The 20,219-nt window shown below is 44.1% G+C and overlaps 1 protein-coding gene across 1 annotated transcript in view; it reads right to left on the bottom strand.

The window, feature by feature from the left end:
• The window catches only part of LOC141049748 (alpha-2-macroglobulin-like protein 1), a 355,320-nt gene extending 335,439 nt beyond the window's left edge, over positions 1-19,881 (bottom strand). The window contains exon 1 of the mRNA XM_073546474.1: positions 19,799-19,881. Within this exon, the coding sequence (XP_073402575.1) occupies positions 19,799-19,866 (68 nt within the window). The 5' untranslated portion in view covers positions 19,867-19,881. The remainder of the gene's footprint in view (positions 1-19,798) is intronic.
• Positions 19,882-20,219: the final 338 nt, after the last annotated feature.

Genomic DNA, 20,219 nt, shown 5'->3' with positions numbered 1-20,219 from the left:
TATATATATATATATATATATATATATATATATATATATATATATATATACACGCGCATAAAAGAAAGGACTTTATTACAATTATTATAACAGGCACACTAGCTGCTGAGGCTGCTGCAGTTAAAAGCGCCCCCTGGTGTTCGTAGACAGATGCCAGCTCTGCAAAGATACGCCGTACATTTAAAGAGTACCAGCCGCAGGCTCCCAGGTGGCGGGTGAAGGATACGTAGTCACCCGGGTATAAATTATGGCCTGGATGCCCGTTGATGAGATTCGCCTCCACATCCCGCCGGCTGACAAACAGTTCCACAAACTCCTGGGAGTCCTGGATGAATCCATATCAGAATAGCTGCTGTGTGACAAGGTACCAACGACTGCTGAGGTCATTATACAGATTGCCGTATCGTTGCTTTGTCGTTGAGTAAATCTGCCTGTTTGACAGCTTACTAGCGAGCATGTAGGGACACACCAGTGATCCTTACCAGGTCATGTAGTTGTCTGGATCGCTGGAACTTCGCTATGTGAAACGGGACCCTTAGGCTCCTCCTGTGTTAGCATAGTAACTACTCTTCATGCATCGTAACTAGTGATGAGCGAGTATACTCGTTGCTCGGGTTTTCCCGAGTATTTTGGCGTGCTCAGAGATTTAGTGTTTGTCAACACAGCTGCACACATGCATTTAGCCTGTCTCGCAGCTGTAAATCATTCAGCTGCGTTAACAAGCACTAAATCTCCGAGCACACCAAAATACTCGGAGATCACCCAAGCATGCTAGAGAATTCCCGAGCAACGAGTATACTCACTGATCACTAATCATAACATTTCTCTCAATTACATTCGCATGACTAAGCTCAATTGGATTTATACCACCTTAATTTTTTATCTATATGACCTAATCTCCCAATTGTACATAACCCTTAGACATTCCCGATGAAAATCAGTCACAGTCTCTTGAGTCTGTCACATAGTAGATTACAAGCGGGGAAACCCCATCTGACTATCAGTATGCTCTACAAGAACATATGGCCAGGAGTAGGAGTAATGAAACAAACCCTTAACAATTCTAAAAGTTGCATTTCTCAAAATGTCAGAGTCCTGAAGAAGAAAACTTTAAATTGGCTGTTCCATCAATAATATTTATCACATTTCCCCAACGGAAATGGAGCAGTAGTGAGCATGGGAGACCACTATTCCTATAAAAAGTAAATAGACCTGCTCCTACACTTGAACAACTCCATTCACATAAGGAATTTGGAGATCCCCATTCCAGTGATCTGTGGATTCTCAGTGGTCACTCCACTTAGAGATCATATGTATGTGTGTGTTTCTGTACATGTATCAGGAGCTTTTAATACAGTCATATGTTAAAGTTTGGGCACCCCTATTAATGTTAACCTTTTTTCTTTATAACAATTTTGGTTTTTGCAACAGCTATTTCAGTTTCATATATCTAATAACTGATGGACTCAGTTATATTTCTGGATTCAAATGAGGTTTATTGTACTAACAGAAAATGTGCAATCTGCCTTTAAACAAAATTTGACTGGTGCAAAAGTATGGGCACCCTTATCATTTTCTTGATTTGAACACTCCTAACTACTTTTTACTGACTTCTTGAAGCACTAAATTGGTTTTGTAACCTCATTGAGCTTTGAACTTCATAGCCAGGTGTATCAAATCATGAGAAAAGGTATTTAAGGTGGCCACTTGCAAGTAGTTCTCCTATTTGATTCTCCTATGAAGAGTGGCATCATGGGCTCCTCAAAACATCTCTCAAATGATCTGAAAACAAAGATTATTCAACATAGCTTTTCAGGGGAAGGATACAAAAAGTTGTCTCAGAGACTTAATCTGTCAGTTTCCACTGTGAGGAACATAGTAAGGAAATGGAAGAACACAGGTACAGTTCTTGTTAAGCCCAGAAGTGGCAGGCCAAGAAAAATATCAGAAAGGCAGAGAAGAAGAATGGTGAGAACAGTCAAGGACAATCCACAGACCACCTCCAAAGACCTGCAGCATCATCTTGCTGCAGATGGTGTCACAGTGCATCGGTCAACAATACAGCGCACTTTGCACAAGGAGAAGCTGTATGGGAGAGTGATGCGAAAGAAGCCGTTTCTGCAAGCATGCCACAAACAGAGTCACCTGAGGCATGCAAAAGCACATTTGGACAAGCCAGTTACATTTTAGAAGAAGGTCCTGTGGACTGATGAAACAAAGATTGAGTTGTTTGGTCATACAAAAAGGCGTTATGCATGGAGGCTAAAAAACACAGCATTCCAAGAAAAACACTTGCTACCCACAGTAAAATTTGGTGGAGGTTCCATCATGCTTTGGGGCTGTGTGGCCAATGCCGGCACCAGGAATCTTGTTAAAGTTGAAGGTCGCATGATTTCAACTCAGTATCAGCAGATTCTTGACAATAATGTGCAAGAATCAGTGACGAAGTTGAAGTTACGCAGGGAATGGATATTTCAGCAAGACAATGATCCAAAACACCGCTCCAGATCTACTCAGGCATTCATGCAGATGAACAATTACAATGTTCTGGAATGGCCATCCCAGTCCCCAGACCTGAATATCATTGAACATCTGTGGGATGATTTGAAGCGGGCTGTCCATGCTCGGTGACCATCAAACTTAACTGAACTGGAATTGTTTTGTAAACAGGAATAGTCACAAATATCTTCATCCAGGATCCAGGAACTCATTAATAGCTACAGGAAGTGACTAGAGGCTGTTATTTTTGCAAAAGGAGGATCTACAAAATATTAATGTCACTTTTATGTTGAGGTGCCCATACCTTTGCACAGGTCAAATTTTGTTAAAATGCAGATTGCACATTTTCTGTTAGTACAATAAACCTCATTTGAATCCAGAAATATAACTGAGTTCATCAGTTATTAGATATATGAAACTGAAATAGCTGTTGCAAAAACGAAAATTGTTATAAAGAAAAAAGGTTAACATTAATAGGGGTGCCCAAACTTTAACATATGACTGTAATTACAATCAATTGGATACTGTAAAATAAATGATTACATGGTTACAATAAGAACTGTTTTATATGAAGCCAGTTGTGCCATGAATAAAGGATAAGCTGTAGGAAAAAAACTAGAGATTATTGGGGAATCTTGTGAAAGAACTGGGAGAACATTCAGGTTCTAAGACAAAGTTTCTTTAGTATTAACCAAGCTCAGTACTCAGGCTGCAAAGCTGCAGTACTACCCACTTAAAAAGGTTGTCAGAGACCTTTACATTTATAGCCTATGCTTAGGATAGGTGATTAATTTCCAATAGTTGGGTTAGGACTAGTGTTGAGCGATACCTTCCGATATCGGGAAATATCAGATCGGATTGGATCGGACTGATACCCCAAAAATATCGGATATCGCCGATTCCGATACCGGAAACCAATGCAAGTCAATGGGACACAAATATCGGAATGAAAATAAACCCTTACTTTCCTTCTAGGTTAATTCTACATGAAGGAAAACAACTAAGAATAATGTAGAATGTATTGAGGGAGGTGGAGGAGACATTAAAGGCATAGAGGTTTAGCCCAATCAAATGGAATAGCAGGAATTAATTTTTTTTAAGACGTTCGGAGTTACAAAGATATTGACTATGTTGAACGGGTTGTCCGGGCTTTTCACATAATCTCAGTGCATATCTCGGCTGCATAATGCTGAAATAAGTAATTTACCTTCTGTGGCTAGTCTGCACGGTTTCCAAGATATCATCTCTTGCTTCTAAGATAAACGTCCGGGGGGGGGGTGTTCTGGCATTGAAATGAGAACTGGTCGTTTCCTCCTCCCTCACTAGTTTCACTTTCCATAGATCACTGTTCAGTGTGTGTCTGGGGGAGGAGCAGCTGGGTGGTCTGCTCGCAGCCAATCACAGCCATGCCATTAGTTAAATTAACACGCCTAACATGCATAACAGGATGTGCCCACACTTCTTACGATTCCTCATTGGCTGAATAAAACTGGCTCATTGCATTATGGGAACTGATGGCTGGAAATGCTTATCTGTGAAGCTACACAGGACACCTCCGTTAACTACGTAGTGTCCAAAGCAAGGTACTGCACATCCACCCTCTATTCGAATCATTAGGGGACGGATATGCAATAACCAGTTTTGGCTACCATATAGTTAATAGTTCTGTGCCATGTAGCTCCACAATTGAGCACTTCTGACCTGGAACAAATGATCGATGGGGGTGATGGGTGTTGGATTGTGACCCCCCCACTGATCAGATATTGATGATTTATCCTAAGGATAGAAAAACAATGCAAAAAATCTTGGACAACACGTTTAACCACCAGGATGCCTGAAATAGGCAATAGGATTCTTTTCTGTAAGTTAGTTTAGTCCTGTCTGATTGCCGTTTGTGGAGTCGGGAAGTAATTTTTTTCCCCAATGTGAAGCTTACTGTTTGCCACATGGGTTTTTTTTGCCTTCCTCTGGATCAACATGTTAGGCTGGTTTCACATTCGCGCTTTTTAAGCGCACGCACGGCCGGGGGTAGCTCCGCCCCCGAGCCGGCTCTCTGCCCGGCGTGCCCGCCCCTTCCTTGTAGCGCCGCCTCCTAGCGCACAGCGGCGCCTGCGATCGGCGCACCCTATCTTTAGCATAGGGTGCACAGATCGTGCGCAGGCCGTGCGCTAGTTGCGCTTTGACCTGCGCTGCGCACTTTTGACGGTGCGCCGTGCGCGCCAAAATCCGAAAAGTTTGATTTTGGCGCGCACGGCGCACCGTCAAAAGTGCGCAGCGCAGGTCAAAGCGCAACTAGCGCACGGCCTGCGCACGATCTGCGCACCCTATGCTAAAGATAGGGTGCGCCGATCGCAGGCGCCGCTGTGCGCTAGGAGGCGGCGCTACAAGGAAGGGGCGGGCACGCCGGGCAGAGAGCCGGCTCGGGGGCGGAGCTACCCCCGGCCGTGTGTGCGCTTAAAAAGCGCGAATGTGAAACCAGCCTTAGGGCAGGTTAGGACAGGATATGGGTTGAACTAGATGGGCTTAAAGTCTCCCTTCAACCTATTAACTATGTTACTATGTTACTATAAATATATTCATCTCAATTTGAAAAACAGTCCTATCCAAAACTTAAAACTCATTCTTGATTTCTAATATTTCTCTCTATCCAAACATCTGATCTAAATTTCTAATACACTATATTCTCATACAGGTAATAAGATGCATCTTAAAAATCAAAAATGGTGTCACAATTAGGAAGTGTAAAGTTTTTTGTTCTCAGCGGAGAGATTATTTTTATGATATGTCTGATTTACATAAACTCTGTTTTCAGAAATTTCCTATATATATAGTACACTAAAAGGGTTTTCTCAACTGGAAAAGTTATCACCTATCCATAGATAGAGTGGCCACCATTCCATTCATACTTTGTATAACAAAACCTTGATCTCAAGTTTGTTCTGATTTTAAGACTTTCCATTGCAGGCTTAAGGCCCCATCACACACAGCGATCTCGCTAGCGAGAGCGCTGATTTTGTGACGCCACAGCGATCTCGCCAGTGAGATCGCTGTGGGTGACGGGGATCAGCGACCGGCCCCCCTGTCGGTTATCGCTGATTGTCCTCGATCAGCCTGGGCCATTTTTCGATTGCTGATCTCCCGCTGGCCAGCACGCATCGCTGCGTGTGGCAGCGAGAGACCAGCGATCAGAGACGCTGGACTCTGGTTTCTAATGTAAACATCGGGTATCCAGGAGCCGCGGCTCCTGGATGCCCGCTGTCTACATTAGAAACCAGCTTCCAGCGTCGCTGGTCCTGATCGCTGGAGGGGCAGTCTTGTGACAGCTCACCAGCGATCAGCCTAATGATGTCCCAGCGATCCCATCATGTCGGATCGTTGGTGGGATCACTGGGACATCGTTAAGTGTAACCGGGCCTTTACATACAGTAGTTTAATTATATCAATTACATCTAAATTATCAAAGTGACTAATTTACTGTGCACACGACTGATGCACACAGCCTCATCATATATCAATTGAAGCCATATGGCCATATGTAAGAGCATTCACGTTCATTTAGTTATCCACAAAGGTAATATAAAGAGTAAGGAAACATCTCACCTTGTCATTTTTTGCATGATAATTCCTGTCCAAGGCTATAATACGGAAACTCACTGGAATGATAAATATGTGATGTCAAAAACTTCACCTGTGGATCCAATTTTTTTTTCGTTCACATCCAAAAGATGTAAAAAGAATGTGACTGTAGATATCTACCTGTTTGTCCAGGCTTATAGTTGAGTTTATCAGTCTGGATGAAAGTCATTTGATCTCCTTTAATAAGCATGATCTTCTTGTTCTGGTCAATGTTTATGTTGTCTCCATGAGCAGAAACATGAAAGAACCAGACTTCGTTCTCATCCAACACAGTCGGAAGCTAAGCAAACATGAAGTTTTATTGAAATCCTTACAAATTTTTACTGATAAGTTCAGTTCATAACCCTAGGCCTGTGTCTAAATAAGGTGGCTACGGCAAAGGTGTGTAATAGCCCTGACAGCAAAATAAGAAATGGAAACCGGAACATATGCTCCCTGAAAGGCCATTGAGAGCTTCACATTCCTCCTAAGAAACTGAAGTGCAGAGCAGAGTGTGATTTACCTACAGAAAGGAAGGAGTGCTAAGATGGAAAGAGATACCAGAGTGAGTTAAAACAAACCACGAAATACAAAATGAGAAGATTTACGTACTGCTAAAGAGTATGTGGCCTACTTACTAAACAAGAAACAGACAATAGGTGCAGGATGAAAAGCATAATCAGGGAGAGATAAACCCTAGCAGGTCTTTCAGTGACTGGCATAAACAATGGCAGTATGGCTGGACATCCAAATCAGAATATTACTATCAGGTAACACCCCCAGGGGAAATATATATAGCTGCACCTGAAAGTTGATTAGGCAGACAAATGAATAAATGAAAACACTTCTTAAAGGGAATCTGTCACCCCTTTTTTGAGATATCATATAATGATATCATTCAATTGTGTGTCACATAAGGATTCTCTTAGTACTTTTGCTTCCCCCTGACCCCGCACCTTTCATGCATAAATACCTTTTTTATATCGGTTCAGATGTATGTAAACTGCCGCTGTCCGGTCCACTGGGAGGGGCTTATTCACCTGCTCCCCCCCATCTTGCTCTATGCATTTCTTCTTGTGTAGAGCAAGACAGGGAGGGGAAGCAGTTGAATAAGCCCCGCCCATTGGATCGGACCGTGGCAGTTTACATACATCTGAACCGATATAAAAAAGGTATTTATGCATGAAAGGTGCGGGGTCAGGGGGAAGCAAAAGTACTAGGAGAATCCTTATGTGACTCACAATTGAATGATATCAATATATGATATCTCAAAAAAGGGGTGACAGATTCCCTTTAATCTAAAAAGACTAAAGCAAGGTTAACAGCCAATAAACACCTTGACAAATTGAATCTGCTGTGGCTTAGTAGATAGTGAAGCCAACCACAGAGCACAGGCTCAATGGTTCAAACCTATATACATGACAATTGGTTTACATAGTTTGGCACTTGGTACCAGGGCACATGGACTTCACTATTTTTGTAGCTATTGTGGTAGTTCAGCACACTCAGTGGTACACAGAGGTAGAAAACAGGAACACTGTCTTCTTAAATCATCTGTTGGTTTATTATATAGACAGCATAAACCTACATGAAAAGAAAAATGAACACAGCCCTTCGAGCAAAACAGGGAAACAAATTTGCAAAATGCTATAACACAGTCCATACATCTGCAGGGAGCTGCCCACTCTGGAGCAACACAAGGGCAGCACAGGTTCAGTCTTTCGTCCTCAAAATACAAACAGCTGGAGTTTCCCTCTTTCCAGCCCTACTGAATAATGACTGCCACTGGAGGCCAGCTATTTAAGCCCCAGACAATACCTAGGGTGGAGAATAAGTGGACAACCTCCCACCAGCACTATGGCTGTCCATAAAAAACCCAAACCTTTAAACAAATTTGCTGATAAACCCTCGCAGCACTTAATGTGCTGGAGGAAAACTTTTCGCTTTACATCACTGAAGCCTTTAACCGCAGCGATAAATATCTCCTCTCCAGCACCTTACCAGTGGCTTTGTCACACGGTGTAGAACTCAAGAATTTATCAAGACATGAAAGTCTATGATCTGTAAGAACATTCCGCTAACCTCAAAAGAATAACAGTGAAAATATGTTGGGTGTTGATTGTGTCCTCTGTCACCAGCACACTTTTCTGTTCTCTCCTTAACTCCATTTTAAGTTGTAGCTCCCCCCTCAACTTCCAGATAGAAATACATGCTTTCTCCTGTGATGGGTAGATCATCTGAGCAGGTACTGTAATTGCATAATACCTTGAATAAGATCAAACATTTGAATTAGATTAAAAACATACACTGGCGCTTGCCACCCAGAGAGGATAGAACCGTGAATGTAGAAGCACCTGGTGATAAAAACAGGTTCTGTGTGTTCTCCTGTAAAAGGTAATCTGGTAAGATAAAATACAAAGTAAACACCTGCGCTAAACTGAACTGAGGGGGTTCTGAAAAAGCGGTGCAAAAATAAAGTAAGAGATCTCTCTCCCGGTCTGTGTCAGCGTCCTCCCCTGTCTGATGTCTGCACTGCTCTGAGGAAAAACCGTGCACTTTTCCCACTCTCAGTTCTCCTCCCTTCCTGTTCCTGGCTCCTGAACAGGCTGTTTTTGTGTCCCCCGGGGAACCTGCTGCCCTGCTCAATGGTTCCGGGCATGGAGCAGAGGAGGCAACTCTATCGCTCAGCTCTTCCTGTACTTCACCCCCTTACACAGCAGGTGAGTAGGACCAATAGATGATCAAATATGGTTGTCAGCGGATGCAATTGCTGAAAATGATATATAAATTAATCAATATACTAGTAATAAGGCCACTAGGTATTGAGACGCCAGTGGTGGACACTTACTTGAATAAAAATTGGTGACACAATCCGGGGATAAATTGGAATGGCCCATTGGTAATGCCAAAAAATAATGTGCATAAGCTTGAAATAGCGTATATAGTAGTTTTTCAACTGTAAAGTTTCCAGGCTTTACTAAATTGCATGATGGCACTTACTTGTGCTATCATTGGTGATGCAGTGCAATAGCAGAGTCCGTGAGGTCTCCTGGATGTCTGCGTGCAGGGCACAGAAAGCTGAGCAGCTTACCGTGCAAAGCGGCACTTTAGGAAGCTCAGTGGCTAGGTTGCAGAGGAAGCCAGCACTTGGCATGCAGGGCACAGAGAGCTGAGCGGTGCTTCAGGAAGCCCAGTTGCTAGGTTGCAAAGGACACCAACACCTCGCGCTCTCCGGCTGTAAGCGGCACTGAGGATGTGGCGTGGTTGAATGGGGCGGAGCTTATGTGACATCACAGAGCTGCAGGACGGATAGGCGTATGGGACATTCTGCCAACACGTTTCGAGGGATATCTCCCCTCTTCATCAGGGCTATGCCTTCAATAAGCATCCAGTCCTTATTAAGGCTTCTCCCAACCCTCCATGATTATGCCTGCCGCTGATTGGTTAATGTCATGGATCTATAGTATCTACAAATGTCATGATAGCTGCATTGAAATGGAGTGGTCTCACTTGGAACTGTTGTTTGTTTATTGATAAGAACATGATAATAGAAATGTACAATCATGGAGGGAAGGGAGAAACATTTATAAGAACTGGATGCTTATTGAGGGCAGAGCCATGATGAAGAGGGGAGATACCCCTCAAAATGCGTTGGCAGATTGTCCCATACGCCTATTCATCCTGCAGCTCTGTGACGTCACATCAGCTCCATTCCACTTCAACCACGCCGCTTCCTCAGCGCCGCTTCCGGCCAAAGCGCGCGAGGTGCTGGCGTCCTTTACAACCTAGCAACTGGGCTTCCTGAAGCACCGCTCTGCTCTCTGTGCCTTGCACGCCAAGTGCTCGCCTCCTCTGCAACCTAGCAACTGAGCTACCTGAAGCGCCGCTCAGCTTTCTGTGCCCTGCACGCAGACATCCAGGAGACCTCATGGACTCTGCTATTGCACTGCATCACCAATGATAGCACAAGAAAGTGCCAACTTGCAATTTAGTAGACTGGTAACTTTACAGTTGAAAAACTTCTATATACGCAAATTCAAGCTTATATACATTATTTTTAGCATTACCATTGGGCCATTCCAATTTATCCCCGGATTGAGTCACCAATGTTCATTCAAGTAAGTGTCCACCACTGACGCTCAATACCTAGTGACCTTATTACTAGTATATTAATTAATTTATATATCATTTTCAGCAATTGCATCCGCTGACAACCATATTTGATCATCTATTGTTCCTACTCACATGCTGCATTGATTATTATAAGTAAGTCTGCTATTAAATAAAAAAGGTGGGAAGCCAGCGCTGCCTATGGTCAGAACGCAATACATAAAGTGCATATGCACATATTGATTTCTAACTGTACTTTAAAATGTCATTTAACAAGCAATTGATCAATTCTTTGAGTTACCCCGCCACGTCACAGCATTCTCATATGGGGCAGTCCTACTCTACGTTTTTTATATTCACTGTGTCTACTATTACTTTATTTTTTGCACCGCTTTTTCAGAACCTCCTCAGCTCAGTTTAGCGCAAGATCAAACATATGTATATGTTTACATTTGACAAAATCCAAGAATAAAAACAAAAATGAGCAAATGCCCTACAGCAAGTAAATCAGTAACGGGTAATAGTATATGTAAAGTAAAAATCATAGGGTTCTTAGATAACGCTATTTTGAGCAAAAAAGCATAAAAAGCCATCTCGCCACAACAAGGTATACCCATTGGGACGGTCCTAACCTGTGTAAACTCAAAGCTCATTAAAGTTTAAACTTGAAAATTAGAACTAACAGATAAAGTGATTGATCTGCTCAGTTTGATCATTTTGCATTCATAACATGGTTATAGAGATACATATAAAATTATAGACATCTATATCTTAGATTCACCATACCCCAAACCGTTAGTTTTAAAAGTAAATGATAGTTCTTTATAATAACCATCATTTACTTTTAAAACTATCATTTAGATTATATTGTATTCCTTAATCATCCAAATTCCTGTACTGAAAATTCTTTTTTTTTTTTATAAAAGAGAAATAAAAACATCTAATTAAAGAATACACTAAATGAAGTATAAATATAAAATGCAGTAAAAATAATTGCATTTCCATGAGCATTGTTCAGGCTGTAATTAACAACTAGACAAAAAGGGAATTTCCAGCCTTATGATAATGATCTAACCTATCATTACCACCACCAGCAGCAACTGTTATTAGTCAGGCTCACAGCCTTGATCTCTGTGTATTTGTCACTGCCAAGAACTGCAGCTCAGCTCCTATTGAAGAAAATAGGAGCTGAGTTGTAGCTCTTGACAATGGTCAGCTCCATTCACTGTTTAGATTTGGCTGGCAGAGCTAACTGATTGGTGGCAGTGCCAGGTCTCAGATCACTGCCTATCTGATACTGATGACTTTATCTAAATGATGCTTAATCAATGTCTTCAGGCCAGAAATCCCCTCTAAGGCTGTGTTCCCATCTGCATTGGAGGCTCCATTGCAAATATTGCGAAAAAGCTGGACAATTCAGGCTCTATCAGATACTGTTAAGGCCCCTTTACATTTAGCGATGCACCAGCGATCCCGACCAGCGATATGACCCGGTCAGGATCGCTGGTGCATCGCTAAATGATCGCTAGTGAGCTTCCACACAGGAAGATCACACAGCGATGCAGCAGCGATACAGCTGTCATTACTTACCTTTCAGACGCGGCGATCCTGACGTCCTCCGTCTGCGTCCATGCGTCGCTCGTCGGCGCCAGCAGGAAGCCCAGCAGGAAGCGCCCGACGAGAAATGGAGCTGCGCGATCAGCGATGGACAGCGGGGGGAGCCGGTCGGAGGTAAGTATCACACATAGCGATATCACGAGCGATATCGCTGCTGTGTCACCAAATCGGTGATGCTTTAGCGATATTGTTAGCGATATCACTATGTGTAAAACCCCCTTTAGTTTCTGTCATAATTTTGTAATTATGTTCCATTATAGGCAATAATAGCACAGATGTGAACAAAGCTGTGTTCCGTAGGAATTTCCTATACTGAAATGAAATATGATGGTCAAGGAGAAGATGTAGGGACTAGAGAAAAGTAAGTCCAGTTGGGTTCAAATAGTGGTAACCCAATGTAGAAAAAATAGTCTTCTCTGTAGGTTAGTGGAGTGGTGGAAAGGTGGAACATTTTTAGTGCATTGCATGATGTGTTCAAATAATTTTGGGCTGTGTAGTGTTTTTGCAATTTTTTGCATTGTGTGAAGGTTCAGTGTTCCTAGCTAGTAAATGATTTGTATTTGTAGACTTTGTGAGGTAGCGCTGTCATTCAAGGTTGGGGGACACTCGCTTGGCAGCCACACAATCAGATACAGCATGGGTTTTCATAAGCCATAACATAGTCCATGAGGTTTATTCGTCATCATAAACCACAGAAGCAACATAAACAGCATTACAGCATAGCGTCCATTATAGCTTCACTCTAGTTAAGCCTGTGGTCACACACAGGTTACTCAATGTCCATACTCAGGCTTTTCAGCCTCATCATTATCTCACCCACGTCAGGGTTCTCTCATGGCTGTTGCTCCACGCTGCAGACATCCACTCTCTTCTCTGGGACTCTCAGACGCTGGCAGCCATTACACCAAGCCACACACAGGCTGTTAGTGAGGAGATCCTTCTCCTCACGGGACTTTCCAAACTGGACCAATCAGGTCCCAGCATTCACCACATGTGACCTACCCTAGCCACATTATATGGTCTATAGCCACGCCCACTGGGTCACGTGACTATGACCTCATCACAGGTCCTTCACACACTCACATAGCCTTTTAATAAAGGCGTTTTCAGACACACCCCTGCGTGGGTTTGTAGGTAACCCGAACTCGCCCATCTCTCTAGTTACCTGAAGCCTTCTCCCTTATACTTAGAAACAACACCTCAGCAATGATATTGCTGATCACACATACACAAGTCTCCATCTCAAAGCCACCCACTTTGAGATACATAACTATCCTTCAGAATTCTGCCACTCATCTGTTCTCTTGGGACATCCACACAGCGCCCCCTAGTGGACACAGTGGTCATTACACCACATACCCTGCCCCTCTGTTCAAACTTGTGGGGTTGAACACACAATCTTACACCAGGCTCTTCACCAGAAGAGGGAGTTCATCAGACCTCAATGGTGAAGGGGAAAATGAACTCACAACAGTACCCCTTCTCCCGGTCACTTCCACCTCTGACCTCTCCACGTCAGGAGCCGTCACCGTCTTCGTATGGGTTAGTGTTGTGAGTTCATTTTCCCCTTCACCATTGAGGTCTGATGAACTCCCTCTTCTGGTGAAGGAAGGTAGTGAGGCTGATTACCAAGCACCTGAGCAGAATGATGATGACTGGGTGACATGAATTGCTGACTGGATATAAGGCAGCCGACGCCCTTCTGCCTTGCGGGTGATTTCTCTGAGGGATTCTTGGAGACCAGTCTGATTCCTGCTCCTCAAAAGCTAAGTTTTCTGCTCTGCTTTTTGCATTTGTGCTTTGGTTTTCTTTTGCATTGTTTTTCTGGATTTCTGCCATTCCCTGCTGGGGTGAACTGAATTCCTTTTTGCTCTGTCTTCAGAAAGTACCTGAGTACTGATATAGTCTTTTTGAAGCCTAGCGTCTTCAGGGCCTTTTTCCCTATCAGTCTGTTGGCTCTTGTTTTTGATAGGGTTTTGGCGGATTGCAGACAGCAGCTTTTCTATCCTGTCCTATTTAGTTAGCTTGGGCCCCATCATTTGCTCAGCCTATCTTTCTATCTGTGTGAGTGTTTTTTCATCTTGCTTCACCGTCATTATATGTTGGGGGCTGCCTATTGCTTTGGGGTCTGCTCTGGGGCAGTTTAGATTTCCCTTTCTGTCTTTAGGCTATTTAGCTCTCCGGCTGTGATCGAGGGGTCTAGGGCACCGTAGGAACCCCCCACGGCTACTGCTAGTTGTTGTTGATAGGTTCAGGGGTCTGCAATCTGATAGCTGCCAACTTCTCTAGTTTTCTGGACTTAGCTAGTATTTCTGTTTTTGCCTCCTACGGTGACTCATTCATAACAGGTTAGCCCAACAGTAGGAACGTCTCCACCCTCGTGGCATATATCATCAAACCTGACAAAGTCCCGGCCCCACTCCAAGGCATACACTAAGTCTGACGGTATACTGCCCCCTTGGCACTCACTGCCTCCGAACCCCTCAAACATTATTCTGTATACCGCATAGTTCACTGTGACCCCTTGTGCACAGCGAACCTGGACCATTTTCTCGGTCAGACAGAAAGTGAGAGGAGTTCCTACCAGCGTCACCTGACTCTTTGAGTCCAACCGTCCCCAAATCCCTTCCCGGTGTAGCATCACGGAACACACTTGCGGCCAGTCATCACTGGGAAAGAATATCCCACATTCTGGATATGACATACATGAACACTGCAGTTTCCCAGACATACCCACTGAGCCAACCAATGCTGCCATTTCTTCAAACTCTGCCCCTTTCTGGACCACCACCCCAATTTGGGTTACCGCCTCCTTCTGAGACCCCACCCCTTTTGGGGTTACCACCCCAATTTGGGACTCCACCCCCTGTTGGACTACCACCCCGATTTGGGTCACCGCCCCCTTTTGGGACTCCACCCCCTTTTGGGATCTCCCCATGTCTGTTATACCGGTCTTCTCAGACCACAGTTCACACCACACAGTTTATGTCTCTTACGATACCACACAAGTCTTTGTTGGCACCACCACAGCTCCTGCTGTCACCGATCACCGGGACCACCGGCTGCTGTTCACACACAGTGGCTGGTGTCACTGCAGCTCCTGCTGCACCGTCTTCGTGGACCCGCCAATCCACCGGAAGCCGCTTGTCACCTTCGTAACCCCGCCGAGTTACCGGAAGCCGCTTGTCACCTTTGTGACCCCACTGAGTCACATCAAGCAGCTTGTCATCTATTTGACTCCCACTGAGCCACCGCAGGCTGAGTCGAGAAAAAAGAAGAAAAAAACCACACCACAAAAAAACTCAGGTGTCCTGACTGTGTGCTATTCAGGACGCTCCTGTCTCCACCTGAGACCGTCCAACACACAGGGCGCACCGGGTGCAATTCAGGGAGCGACCCTCCTCCCAGGGTCTCCCCGCACACCGGCCTCACCAGGTCCAGGGGCTTTGCGGGTGCTCTTCAGGACATCTGTCTCCGCCTGAGACTGCCCAACACTCGCGCCTCACCAGGTCCAAGGTCACACCACGTGCTCCTGGGATCCAACTCTTGTCCCAGGACTGACCCTCCATGACCTTTCCTCATTGAACCCTCCAGGTACACTGTCTTCCTCACTGACCCAGGTCAGTACTACACGAACACCTGTCCGATACCTGTGTCGGCCACACGGGTCACCGTTTTACTCATTGACCCAGGTCAGTACCACACGAACACCAGTCCGTTTCTCCTGTGTTGCCCACACAGGTCCTCGGGTACCTCTTCTCCGCAGAGGCACCCTAGCAATTACAAGTCTCTTTCTCCTGGGGAAGCAGCTGCACTGGGCTCATTGATCCGGACAGTGCCTTACTCACTAGGTCGCCCCACGGTTTCCAGAACCACAGCCGGACAGTGGCTTCCCCACTTACAGGCCATCACAGGCTCTGCTCACACGTGGCCGGTCAGCTGCACATCACACGGCTTCCACAACCGTCAGCCCTCCTGGCTCAGCGCTGCTCTTTTCCACCGAATTTTGCAGTCCTTATCTGTTGCTCCCAGCAACAAGGCTACACCACTGCCCATAGCCTTCTCCACCAATTGTGAGGTAGCGCTGTCATTCAAGGTTGGGGGACACTCGCTTGGCAGCCACACAGTCAGATCCAGCACGGGTTTTCATAAGCCATAACATAGTCCATGAGGTTTATTCGTCATCATAAACCACAGAAGCAACATAAACAGCATTACAGCATAGCGTCCATTATAGCTTCACTCTGGTTAAGCCTGTGGTCACACAGAGGTTACTCAATGTCCATACTCAGGCTCTTCAGCCTCATCATTATCTCACCCACGTCAGGGTTCTCTCATGGCTGTTGCTCCACGCTGCAGACATCCACTCTCTTCTCTGGGACTCTCAGACGCTGGCAGCCATTACACCCAGCCACACACAGACTGTTAGTGAGGAGATCCTTCTCCTCACGGGACCTTCCAAACTGGACCAATCAGGTCCCAGAATTCACCACATGTGACCTACCCTAGCCACATTATATGGTCTATAGCCATGCCCACCGGGTCACGTGACTATGACCTCATCACAGGTCCTTCACACACTCACATAGCCTTTTAATAAAGGCGTTTTCAGACACACCCCTGGGTGGGTTTGTAGGTAACCAGAACCCGCCCATCTCTCTAGCTACCTGAAGACTTCTCCCTTATACTTAGAAACAACACCTCAGCAATGATATTGCTGATCAAACATACACAAGTCTCCATCTCAAAGCCACCCACTTTGAGATACATAACTATCCTTCAGGATTCTGCCACTCATCCGTTCTCTTGGGACATCCACACAGCGCCCCTTAGTAGACACAGTGGTCATTACACCACAACTTGTTCTAATTTTTCATTCCACAAACCCAATTAATTAAAGGGAACCTGTCACCATGAAAATGCAGTCCAATTTGCAGGCATCCTGTCAAAATCAAAGGGATCGTAATAGATTAAAATATAGTTTTATGAAAAAAAATCAGTATAACCTGGGTTTTAATCAACTAAAGCTCTTTGTGAAATTATTAGACAAGTGAGGGGGCCCTATAAAGGCTTTCTTTGTATAAGAGTGCATACAAAGACAGCTGTCAGTCACTGATAGGACGCTCAGTGGACCAAAAATCTAAAAAAAGAACAGAGATTTAAATGATGAAATCACAGGTTATATTGAATATTTTCTCACAAAACTATGTATTAATTTATTCAGCTCCCCCTGTGAGAGCAGAAATTACTGTATTTTTTGGGCTATAAGACACATTTTTATCCTCCAAAAATGTGGGGGAAAATGAGGGGTGCATCTTATAGTCCAAATGTACAAGCTCTGGTTGTAGTGGGGCGGTGGGGGAGCGGCAGTGGTGGAGCAGCGGGTCACAGAAGCAGGAGTTGGCTGCTGCGGCTAACTCCTATGCCCACTGCTAAAGAGAAATGAATATTCACTGCATTCCACACCCATGGGCATGAAGGGCAATGAATATTCATTTCTCTTTAATAGGATCCTTGTATGCATGGCCCTATCCTTATCCTGATATGATTGGCCCTCACCCCCAACCTGATATGCATGGCCCCATCAGAAAACATTAAAACAACATCAGCTGCTTTATGCTTGTAATCAGTGCATGGCAAGGATGTCATCCGCTACTTGCAATCTGAAGGGCAGCTGCTAGGATACTCACTGTTCTGCACGCCAAGACTGTGACTGCGTCTCTAATGACACAAATACTGATGGGAGCAGCCTGTCCCAGAATACAGGACGATTTTCCCTCCTCACTAGTTTCACTTTACATAGATCACTGTTCAGCGTGTGTCTGGGGGAGGAGCAGCTGGGTGGTCTGCTCTCTGCAGTGAGGCTGCTGGAGGGGGAGTATTTGTTACTGTGTGATGAGGGCTTCTTCATGTGGACGGGGAGGGCTTGTAGCTATGGAGGGTGGGGTTGTTGCTATAGAGGGCATGTTTGGAGTAGAGTAGGAGATAACGACCAGTTCTCTTTTCAATGCCATAACACCCCCCCTTGGACGTTATGTTCAGAATATCTAGAAAACCATGCAAACTAGTGACAGAAAGTAACTTACTTATTGTCGTAATTCTGCAGCCTAGATATTTACTGAGATTATGTGAAAAGCCTGGACAACCCCTTTAAGAGAAATAAATATTCAACACATTCCATGCCCATGGGATGGGGTCATGTATACCAGGATGGGGATGGGGGCCAATCATACCAGGTTAAGGATGGGGCCCTGCATACCAGGATAAGAATGGGGCCATGCATACTAGGATGAGATGGGGGCACTGCATACCAGGATAGGGATGAGGGTGACAATTCCTACCAGGATAGGGATCAGGGGGCCATGCATGCCAGGATAGGGAAGAGGGGGCCATGTATATCAGGATGGGGATGAGGGAACCATATACACCAGGATAGGGGACATTAAATAAAGAATTGACAACATTTTTTACTTCAATTTTTTTTCTTAATTTCCTACTCTAAAACCTAGGTGTGTCTTATGGTCTGGTGGTGAGTCTTATAGTCTGAAAAATACAGCATTTTTCTATTCTGACTCTATTGTGGATATTCTGCATATATTCTCTTCTGCTTTCCAAGATGGATTTTGAGCCATGTGTGTGTTTTGTGATAAGGTGTCCCTTAGGAATGTCTTTGTCTGATGGACTTAGAGAAAACATAGGAAAGCTGGATAAATGAAACTAAGGAGATGAAACATACCTAACTTTCCAGTTGGGTGTAGACAGACTCACCTTTAGCCAATGAGATGTATGTATGCTACTGACAGCACATATTTAGAGATAAGATGAGCCAATTATATTGTTACTAGGGATGGGCAAACCTGAACTGTAAAGTTCGGGACCCATACCAAACACATAGTTTCGGTAGCAAGGTCCCGAACATGGGTTTCCATGGGAAACCCGTGTTACAGTTTGGGTCCAGAGTTGCTGTAAAAAAAGAGCAGAAAATTTATAATAAACATTATAATTATACTTACCTGTCCAACGACGCTTCCTCCTGTCCCGCTGTTTCCCTGCTGCATCTGCATCCGGGGCCGCTCATGCTTTTTTACAGCCCCCCCTGCCCCATCCCATATCTGATAAGTCCGAGCTCGGGCTTCAGACGCAAGTTCACGTTATCTCCTGCCCCAAACTCGAACTTTACAAAAAACTTGGGCGAACCCGTCGATCCCGAACATCGGGGGGGGGGTTCACCCATCACTAATTATTACCATGTATGAATACTAATAACCTATATAAAGACTGACCCGATGATGTAATAAAGAGAGCTCTTATTTGAGTCTTAATGTATTAGAGTGGCTCTTCTGTGCATGTATTTGAATTTTACAACTTAATTTGGAAGAGGCACAACATCTCAGAACGTCCCACATTATGTGGTGACGACACCATGCTCTATAACATGGAGCCTGCAGATTGCACTGATTTTTAATGGTGACAAGTTCTTTTTAATGTTTATATCAGAATGTTGGTGCTTGCTACTAATTGGCAAGATAATTCTGAGAATATCTGGTTAGTAAGATGATTTAATGAGCTTAGGATGTGAATAATGATCTGAGAGGTTAAACAAGACCAGTAGATCTGTAATGGACCACCTGCAATAATGTACTAGCAGCATGGGTCTGGTACAACAGAAGGGTAATCCTTTTCGATATACCAGATGTTTACTTCAATGTTCATCAGCTCCTACAGGATTAGCTTTTTATACGATCTATCATGAGAAGTTGAACCATTGAGATTAATAAGTGGAAAAAGTAAAGCAAGTGAAGAATTTAAAAGTATAAAGTAAAAGAAAAAATGTAAACCTGGTCTGGATGTATTGGCTTTCAGGCCTTTGGCTAACATGAAATTGTGAATTACTTGTTGGATCAACACATCGTTTTAGTTGAGGTAAAATCAAGTAAAAAATTATTAATCAACTCACGGTTCTGAAGCTGATGCTTCTTCCAAGGATAAGATGGAGAAACAAATGGATAAGAGGAGAAGCTGCATTTTGAGTTAAGACTTTTGCTTCTTTGTGAGATTGTCTAGCACTACTAACATTAAGGCAGATTAGACCTCTTCTGTGACTTTGAAGAAATGACTAAGGGCAAGAGATCTTTTTGTGTGAGGGCATTTTGGCTTAAATATTACATTGCAACACAAGTTCTTGATCAAATAACTGCTGACAGACAAATCTATTTTACTATTCTATCACTCAGAGAAATTGTGCCAATGTGGAGCACTCAACTTAAACATACAGAAGTCAATAAACAGTGGACCTTGGACAAGGCCAATATAAGGGTTATTAAATAATAAATTAATTTGAAGTTTAACAGCATCTTCAAACTTTTGTCTACTATGGG

Source organism: Dendrobates tinctorius, unplaced genomic scaffold (assembly GCF_039654945.1).
Source record: "Dendrobates tinctorius isolate UK_male_01 unplaced genomic scaffold, ASM3965494v1 ptg000147l, whole genome shotgun sequence".
NCBI classification, from domain to species: Eukaryota; Metazoa; Chordata; class Amphibia; order Anura; family Dendrobatidae; genus Dendrobates; species Dendrobates tinctorius.
The sequence above is the reverse complement of the archived record's forward strand: the minus strand, read 5'-3'. Positions and strand labels throughout refer to the sequence as shown.